We start from the raw sequence: 9,581 nt of genomic DNA on the forward strand, positions 1-9,581 counted from the left end.
GAACTGATCACCTGCTCCCTTATATTTTATATTATTCTTTCTGTGTTACTTGTTTCCTCTATTTCTCAGCATTTATCTCTCGCCATCTCATCTTTCTGCCGTTTAAAATCTCAGTTTTGTCTCTCCTTTCCTCTGTATCTCTCTCCTTCTCTCTCGGTGTCTGTATGTTCCTATTTAATAGAGGTGTAGAATTTCATGAAGGGGTTGTAATAGATTAAAGAAAGAAAGAAGGTGAAAAACAGTAAATGTTGGAAAAACTCAGCAGTTCTGGCAGCATCGGTATTGAGAGAAAAAGAGTTAACATTTTGTGTCCCTGTGACTCAGAGCAGGAGAAACAGGAATTGCCCCTCTGAGATCAGGGAAGGTGAAGGGGAGATTTAATAGAGGTGTTTAAAATGAGGAAGGATTTGTGATAGTGTCGATGGGGAGAAACTGTTTCCCAAGAGCAGGAGGGTTTGTAACCAGAGGACACAGAGATTTAAGATATTTGACAACAGAACCCAAGGGGGTGGTGAGGAGAATTGATTTTACACCGTGATGTGATGTAATGTGGAATTGACACTGACAGGCTGCTGGAAGCAGATTTACAGTAACTTTCAAAGGGAGTTGCACTTGTAGAGTGTAAATTGGCAGTGTTATGGTGAATCAGATGAATGCGACAGTTCACTCAGAATCTCTACAGTGCAAAAGGAGGCCATTCGGCCCATTGAGTTTACACTATACCTAGGCACAATCCCCCATCCTATCCCTGTAACCCCACCTAACCCACACATTTTTGGACACTGAGGGGAAGTTGATCATGGCCAATCTACCTAAGCTGCAAATCTTTGAATGCTGGTAGGAAACCCATGCAGACACTGGGAGAAAGTGCAAACTCCACACAGACAGTGACCCAAGGCCAGAATTGAAACAGGGTCCATGGTGCCAAGAGGTAGCAATGATGCCCTTTGCGACAGTCTCAAATTTCCTCTCATGATGTTTTAACATTTGATCTTTTCAATCACAATGTGTCTCAAAGAGAAGACTGAAACATTGGTTTTAGCTGTCATATATTTTTCCTGTGTGACTGTGCAAATCGAGAACCACTAGAATGATTTCAGTTCCTCTACAGATCTCCCTCAGATACCAGAAATCTCTGGAGTTTCCCATGTCATCATTGCTTTCACCTTGGGTAGAACAGCTCTGAATCAGGTGGAGTCAGTCACACGTGCCTCTGTCATGGTGTTTCCATGTTATCACACACCTCCCAGTGACATTGACTATAACACAAAAACATCATATTATCATTGCTACCTTGCATCTTGTCCTCCTACTATTGTCTAATGATAACAGCGACGGAGTGACACACATCGGAATTGGAATAACAGGCAGGTTATTGTCTAATAATAACAGTGACAGAGTTATTATCTGGGACCCTGGATCTGGGAAGCAACAGTGCTACCTACTGTGCTACCATGCCACCCGAGATTGGCCCAGATAGGGTGATATTTCACAGGGTCGGTGCAGATTCGATGGGCCGAATGTCCTCCTTCAGCACTGTAGGGATTCTATGATTCTACATTGAATCCAATGATATCATAGAATTTACAGTGCAGAAGGAGGCCATTTGGCCCATCGAGTCTGCACCGGCTCTTGGAAAGAGCACCCTACCCAAGGTCAACACCTCCACCCTATCCCCATAACCCAGTAACCCAAGCCAACACTAAGGGCAATTTTGCACACTAAGGGCAATTTATCATGGCCAATCCACCTAACCTGCACATCTTTGGACTGTGGGAGGAAACCCGAGCACCCGGAGGAAACCCACGCACACACTGGGAGGATGTGCAGACTCCGCACAGACAGTGACCCAAGCCGGAATCAAACCTGGGACCCTGGAGCTGTGAAGCAATTGTGCTATCCACAATGCTACCGTGCTGCCATATGTTCATATATGTTCACTCACACACTGCAGTCTGACTTATTATGGGGAGAGACACTGTGTTTGTTCCTCTCAAAGTGAGTGAATCCTTTGCTGTTTCTCCTCTGGGCCCCATCTCCAGTATTATTGTCTAATTGTCCCACTGAGACTCTCACTGTTATTATTGGACAATCAGCGAGTCAGCCTGAGCCTGTGGCCGCTCTCACCATCTGTAACCGTCACAATGCCCGGGTGATTGACGGCAGCACCGGACCAATAGGAAGAGGAGGGGCGGGACTGGAGGACGACTGGGAGCGCCTGATCCTCCAACTAATCGGAGTGAATGAGGGGCGGGGCCCGCTGTGATTGAAGCATGCGCAGTGTGGGTAATGGCGAAGGAGAAGGGCTATGCCATCAGATGTGAAATTGGTAAGGGGCGTTTGACAATATGGAGGGAGCGAGAGATCGCGGGAGTGGGCGGAAACGTTGTGTAAAGCTGTTGTAAGCCGCAAACCTCGGAAAAGTTACGGAAAACAGTTTGGATCGAGCGAGGCTGCAGCTCCTCATTTTAGACTCGGGTTAACGGCCGCCATCTTTATTGGATGTGCATCAGGGCGCATGCGCGGTTGTTATCTTTGTCGAGGCGATGTTTCAATGAGTGGGAGGAGCTTGTTCCCCATTGTTCAGAATGGAGACAACTTGTCCATCAAACTGGATTAGTCTTTGAGTCCCAATGTCTTATTGATGATGCAAAGCGGTGGCAGAGATGGAAAGAAAAGGAAGCCAATCCTGCTCTCCGGATTTCACTGTCTCATTTCACTGTCTGCGTGGGTTTCCTCCGGGTATTCGGGTATTTATAGAGTTAAATCTGAGATGAGGAGGGATTTCTTCACTCGTGGATGTGGTGAAGCTTTGGAATTCGCTACCCCAGAGGAATGTGGAGCCTCAGTGGTCAGGTATGTTCAAGACAAATATTAACAGGTTTCTAGATATTGAGGGATATGGGGATCGTGTGGGAAAATGGTGCTGAGGTAGATCGGCCAAGGATCTCATTGAATGGTTGAGCAGACTCGGTGGGCCGAATGGCCTACTCTTGATCCTATTATAATCTCTGTGTCCTGGTCAGGAAGCAGTGAGCTGAGCTTGGATCTGTCAATCAACATGAATCAGCACCTTCTGGAGAATTGAGAGGGTGAATATTAGATACAGCAGAGTGAGAATGGAGGGAGATTGTGTAGGATGGAGATTTACAGCTTTTGGAGAACGAGAGGGGAAATAATGTTCCATAGGAACTAGAACTGTCCTGAGTTTCTATCCTGTACTAACAATAATTACTTTTGTAAATTGTTTTTAAAGGATATTGGAAGAGGCGAATTATAGACAGAAATCTCAACGTTTCAATATGCCAAACTCACTCGATTCCTTCTGATCTGAATATCATCGTGAGAAGGAGAAATGTTTGTCCGATCTGTCGCTTCAAAAGATTTTAAACATTAATGTGACTGGAAAAGCACCGAGACCCACACAACACACACCCCAGTGAGAGTGTCCCAGTGAACTGACTGTGGAAAGAGCTTTAACCAGTCACACAGCCTGGAAAAACATCACACCATTCACAGTGAGGTGAGACAGTGCACATGTTCTGTTTGTAGACGAGGCTTCCACTGATTGTCCAGCCTGGAGAGACACAAGGAGACCCAAAACATGGAGAAACCGTGGAAATGTGGGGACTGTGGGAAGGGATACAGAGCCCCATCTCAGCTGGAGATTCATCGCCGCATTCACACCGGAGAGAGGCCGTTCAGCTGCTCTCAGTGTGGGAAGGGATTCAGTCATTTATATGCCCTGCAGGCACACCAGCGAATTCATACTGGGGAGAGGCCATTCATCTGCTCTCAGTGTGGGAAGGGATTCACTCAGTTATCTCACCTGCAGGCACACCAGCGAGTTCACACTGGGGAGAAGCCATTCACCACCTCTGAATGTGGGAAGGGATTCATTGATTCATCCAGCCTGCAGAAACACCAGCGGGTTCACACTGGGGAGAGGCCATTCACCTGCTCTCCGTGTGGGAAGGGATTCATTAATTCATCTACCCTGCTGAGACATCAGCGAATTCACACTGGGGAGAGGCCATTCATCTGCTCTCAGTGTGGGAAGGGATTCACTCAGTTATCTCACCTGCAGGCACACCAGCGAGTTCACACTGGGGAGAAGCCATTCACCACCTCTGAATGTGGGAAGGGATTCATTGATTCATCCAGCCTGCAGAAACACCAGCGGGTTCACACTGGGGAGAGGCCATTCACCTGCTCTCAGTGTGGAAAGGGATTCACACAGTTATCCAGTCTGCAGACACACCAGCGGGTTCACACTGGGGAGAGGCCATTCACCTGCTCTCAGTGTGGGAAGGGATTCACTCGGTTATCTAACCTGCAGGCACACCAGCGAGTTCACACTGGAGAGAGGCCATTCAGCTGCTCGCAGTGTGGGAAGGGATTCACTCAGTTATCTCACCTGCAGGCACACCAGCGAGTTCACACTGGGGAGAAGCCATTCACCACCTCTGAATGTGGGAAGGGATTCATTAATTCATCCACCCTGCAGACACACCAGCGAGTTCACACTGGAGAGAGGCCATTCACCTGCCCTGTGTGCGGGAAGGGATTCATTAATTCATCCAACCTGCAGGCACACCAGCGAGTTCAGACTGGAGAGAGGCCATTCACCTGCTCTCAGTGTGGGAAGGGATTCACTCGGTTATCTAACCTGCAGGCACACCAGCGAGTTCACACTGGAGAGAGGCCATTCAGCTGCTCGCAGTGTGGGAAGGGATTCTCTCAGTTATCTCACCTGCAGGCACACCAGCGAGTTCACACTGGAGAGAGACCATTCACCTGTTCTCAGTGTGGGAAGGGATTCATTGATTCATCCAGCCTGCTGAGACATCAGCGAATCCACACTGGGGAGAAACCATTCACCTGCTCCCTCTGTGAGAAGAGATTCACATGTTTATACAACCTGCAGACACACCAGCGAATTCACACTGGGGAGAAGCCATTCACCTGCTCTTAGTGTGGGAAGGGATTACATAGAAACATAGAAAATGGGAGCAGGAAGAGGCCATTTGGCCCTTTGCGCCTGCCCCACCATTCATTCAGATCATGGCTTATCATCAATTCAGTAGCTTAATTCTGCTTCCCCTCCATATCCTTTGATCCCCTTCGCCCTAATTGCTATATCTAACTGCTTCTTGAAAACATACAATGTATTGGCCTCAACTATTTCCTGTGGTAACAAATTCCACAGGCTCTCCCCTCTCTGGTTGAAGAAATTACTCCTCATCTCTGTCCTAAATTGTTTACCCCGTATCCTCAGACTGCGCCCTCTGGTTCTGTACACTCCCACCCTCGGGAAAATCTTTCCTGCATCTACCCTGTCAAGTCCTGTTAGAATATTATAGGTTTCTATGAGATCCCCCATTCTAATGAACTCCAGCGAATACAATCCTAACTGATTCACTCTCTCATACGTCAGTAGCACCATCCCAGGAATCAGTGTGGTCACCCATCGCTGCACTCCCTCTAGAGCAAGAACATCCTTCCATCAGATAAGGAGACCAAAACGGCACTCAATATTCCAGGTATTGGCCTCGCCAAGGCCCTGTATAATTATAGCAAGATAACCATGGTCCTGTACTCGAATCCGCTCGCAGTGAAGGCTAGCAAATCATTTGCCTTCTTTACCGCCTGCTGAATTGCATGCTTACCTTCACTGACTGGTGTACAAGGACACCCAGGTCTTGTAGCACATTCCCCTCTCCTAATTTATGGCCATTCAGCTAATAGTCTGCCTTCTTGTTTTTGCTACCAAAGTGGACAACCTCGCATTTCTCCAAATTATACTGTATCTGCCATTCATTTGCCCACTCACTCAACTTGTCCAAATCACACTGAAGGATCTCTGCATCGTCCTCACAGCAAACTCTCCCACGCATCTTGGTGTAATTTGCAAATTTGGAGATATTGCATTTTGTTCCCTCATCTAAATCATTAATATATAGGGTGGCACAGTGCTGCCTCACGGCACCGAGGACCAGGGTTCAATCCTGCCACCAGGTCACTGTCCGTGTAGAGACAGGTTCTCCCCGTGTCTGCGTGTGTCTCACCCCCATAACCCAAAGATGTGCAGGGTAGGTGAATTGGGCATGCTAAATTGCCCCTTAATTTGAAAAAAAGAATTGGGTACTTTCAATTTTTAAAAAAAATTATTAATACATCTTGTGAATATCTGGGGTCCTAGCACCGACCCCTGAGGTACCCCGTCCTGCCTGCCAATTTGAAAAAGACCCATTAATTCCGACACTTTCTTTCCTGTCTGCCAACCAGTTTTCTATCCATCTCACTACACTACCCCTAATCCCATGTTCTTTAATTTTACACACTAATCTCTTATGTGGGACTTTGTCAAACGCCTTCTGAAAGTCCAAATATACCACATCCACTGGCTCCCCCTCGTCAACTCTACCAGTTACACCGTTGAAGAACTCCAGCAGATTTGTCAAGCATGATTTCCCCTTCATAAATCCATGCTGACTCTGTCCGATCCTGCCACTGGTTTCTAAGTGCTTTGCTATAAAATCTTTGATAATGGATTCTCGAATTTCCCCACTGCCGAGGTCAGGCTTACTGATCGAGAATTCCTCAATTTTTCTCCGCATTTCCCTTTTTAAACAGTGGAATTACATAAGTCACCCTCCAATCTGCAGGAACTGTTTCAGAGTCCATAGAATCTTGGAAGATGACCACCAATGCCTCCACTATTTCTAGAGCCACTTCCTTAACTACTTTGGGATGCAGATTATCAAGCCCTGGGGATTTACCAGCCTTCAATCCCATCAATTTCCCCAACATAATTTCTCTACTTATATTAATCTCCTTCAGCTCCTCCCTCTCACTAAATCCTGTGTTCCCCAACATTTCTGGCATAAGATTTGTGAAGACAGAACCAAATTATGTATTTGCCCAGCTGTAAGGAACCTACATTTGTCTTCACCAATCTTTTTCTCTTCATATACTTATAGAAACTTTTACAATCAGCCTAATTTCCTGTTTTATGCTATTCCTAACATCACCACTGCAGTTTGGGGGCCTCTTTACTAATTTATTTTCCCCTTGGTGTTTCTGAGCTCTATCCATACAGATTCCACATTGTCGGAGCTAATACCCTTTCTCACTATTGCATTAATTTCCTCTTTAAGCAGCACTGTCACTCCACTGCCTTTTCCTTTTTGTCTGTCCTTCCTAAATACTAAATATATTAAATTCCCTTCCCTGGTCATCCTGCAGCCATGTCTCCATAATCCCGATTATATCACACCCGTTCACGTCTATTTGCACGATTCACTCGGTTATGCCGTCTGCAGTCACACCAGGGAGTTCATACTGGGGAGAGGCCGTTCACCTGCTCTCAATGTGCAAATCTCGGATTTTGTAATTCATCGCACTTCCTGAGACACCAACAAGTTCACAACTGATTACAGGGATTGGATTCTGCTGTTATTGTTTCTGGTCTCAATTACATCCAGGACTGCATTTTGTTCATTCTGTTGGAGGTGATAAGATGTTTCATTCTCTATTCTGTTTGGGAACCGCAAAAATCATGCCACTTTGTCATGAAGATGGTCTAAGGTGGTTACACGGTTGTTTTGTTTAATTTATCTTGGTGCTTCTCACAGGAGAAAACTATCAGGTTATGAGGGGCAAGTTGTCTGAGGTGCACTGGGAAACTACATTAAATGGTATAGTGGGAGACAGGCAATCACTAATATTTAAGGAATTATTACAGATTTACATGGGGATTGGTTAGCTCAATTGGCTGGTTCGTGCTGAGTGACACCAACAGCACAGGTTAAATTCCCATACCGGCTGAGATTAGCCATGGTCTGTGTCAGTCTTTATTCTCCACATGATCCTCCACCCACCCCACTACATCTCCCCCATCAGCATCTTCTTCTATTCTTTCTCCCTCATGTATGTATCTAGCTTTACGTACAATGTATTCATGCTGTTCACCTCAACCACTCTCTGTGGGAGTGAGTTCCACATTCTCACCACTCGCGGGTAGAGGTTTCTATTGAAATTCCTATTGGATTATTGAATCCCTTTATAATCTTAAAGATTTCCATCAGGTCACCCATCAGTCTTCTCTTTTCCAGAAAAATCAGCCCCAGCCTTTCCTGAGTGTTAAATGCTCTCAGTTCTGTATATTATGAATCTTTGTTGCTCCTTATCCAGTGCCTCTATTTCCTTTTTCTAAATGGAGATCATCAATGTTGACAGTGCTCCCAGTGTAGTCTAACCCTGGCTCTAAACAAGTTGAACATTTCCTCCTTGTTTTTCAATTCTATCCCTCTGGAATGGAACCCTATATATGGGCCTCACACTTTAGGAAAGATGTGAACTTCTTAGAGACGGTGTAGAGGACATTTACGAGAATGACACCAGAGATGAGGGACTCCAGTTAGTTGGAGTGACTGGAGCAGCTGAATTTCTCTCCTGAGATCACAGCAACTGGAGGGTGGGGAATGGGGCCATTCAGCCCTTTGAGACCATGTCGGCTCCCTGTGGAGGAAGCCAGTCTGTCCATTGCCCCGTTCTTTCCCCGAATCCCTGTAGGTTTATTTCTCTCAGTACCTGTCCAATTCCCGATTGAAATCCTTCCGTCATCTCTGCATCTCCTATGCTCATAGGCAGTAGGTTCCAGGTTGTTACCACTCCCTTTACATCTACACAAGGCTCCCAGAGCACAGAGGAGCCTATTTGGCCCATTTTTCCCATGCCAGCTCTTTGTACAGCGACCCATTTAATCCCAGAGTTCGACTATTTTGTTTTCTTTTTCAGAATGCATCAATTTCCCTTTTGGAAGGTAGTCCAATGAGGCTCGACCACCATTTATAGACAGTGTATTCCAAATCACAACAACTCGCTGTGTTTTACAACAAATAATTGTGCATATGATGTGTCTGGAGTTTCAGAGTATTCAAAATGGTGTCGACACTGTGGTTATTACACAAAATTAAGACTCAATTTTTATCAATAAATTGGTGAGGACACCAAGTGTAATATTTCCTAGTTTGTGGACAATTAGAACAAATGTACCTTTCTATAAAACCTCTCACATCCCCTGGACCTCCTAAAGTGTTTTAAAGCCAATGGAGTACTTTTGAAATGTATTCACTGTTGTAATGTAGGAAGCTGTAAGTACCATGTGTAATCACATTTAGTTTTTAAATTGTTATTTTCATAGTGTATTCACTGTCATTAGTAACAAGGTCAAGGAAACCCTTTTACATCTCTAACATGTGGTTTCCTGTAGGCATGTAACTTTTTCTATATTAACTATGTATTGATTTCATAGCAATAAACAATAATTAAATTAACGATTATTCTGTACTGAATATTGATGATTATTGATGAATTGGTGTATTAGGTAATTATATTGCAAAGACTAGATCTTTGTTTTTTAAAAAAACACCAACCAAAATGTTTCCAGAAACAGCAGAACTACCAGAATTTGTTTGAAAAAAATTACTTTATAATTGAGAATTTACAAGACATCATATTCTGCCAAGACTATGTGGGCTCAGCAGTGGCGTAATGGTATTGTTACTGGGCTAGTA

The 9,581-nt window shown here is 45.1% G+C and overlaps 1 protein-coding gene across 3 annotated transcripts; it reads left to right on the forward strand.

The window, feature by feature from the left end:
* The first annotated feature begins 2,264 nt into the window (after nt 1-2,264).
* On the forward strand, nt 2,265-9,341 carry LOC140418310 (uncharacterized). 3 transcript variants are annotated; one of them, XR_011944925.1, is made up of 3 exons: nt 2,265-2,329; nt 3,257-3,523; nt 8,803-9,341. XR_011944925.1 is itself a non-coding variant. In XM_072501776.1 (2 exons), exon 2 carries the CDS (start codon nt 3,605-3,607, stop codon nt 4,973-4,975), a length of 1,371 nt encoding a protein of 456 aa, XP_072357877.1. In that variant the 5' UTR covers nt 2,265-2,329; nt 3,257-3,604; the 3' UTR covers nt 4,976-9,341. The 3 variants fall into 3 exon arrangements, 2 of the variants coding, with proteins under 2 accessions (XP_072357877.1, XP_072357878.1); XM_072501776.1 differs by having other exon boundaries at nt 3,257-9,341; XM_072501777.1 differs by lacking the exon at nt 2,265-2,329 and adding an exon at nt 2,336-2,856 and having other exon boundaries at nt 3,257-9,341.
* Nucleotides 9,342-9,581: the final 240 nt, after the last annotated feature.

Source organism: Scyliorhinus torazame, chromosome 5 (assembly GCF_047496885.1).
Source record: "Scyliorhinus torazame isolate Kashiwa2021f chromosome 5, sScyTor2.1, whole genome shotgun sequence".
Lineage (NCBI taxonomy): Eukaryota > Metazoa > Chordata > Chondrichthyes > Carcharhiniformes > Scyliorhinidae > Scyliorhinus > Scyliorhinus torazame.

What these genes read in the sequence shown, in the direction of transcription:
- LOC140418310 (XM_072501776.1), top strand. Translation starts at nt 3,605, where the DNA reads ATGGAGAAACCGTGGAAATGTGGGGACTGTGGGAAGGGATACAGAGCC.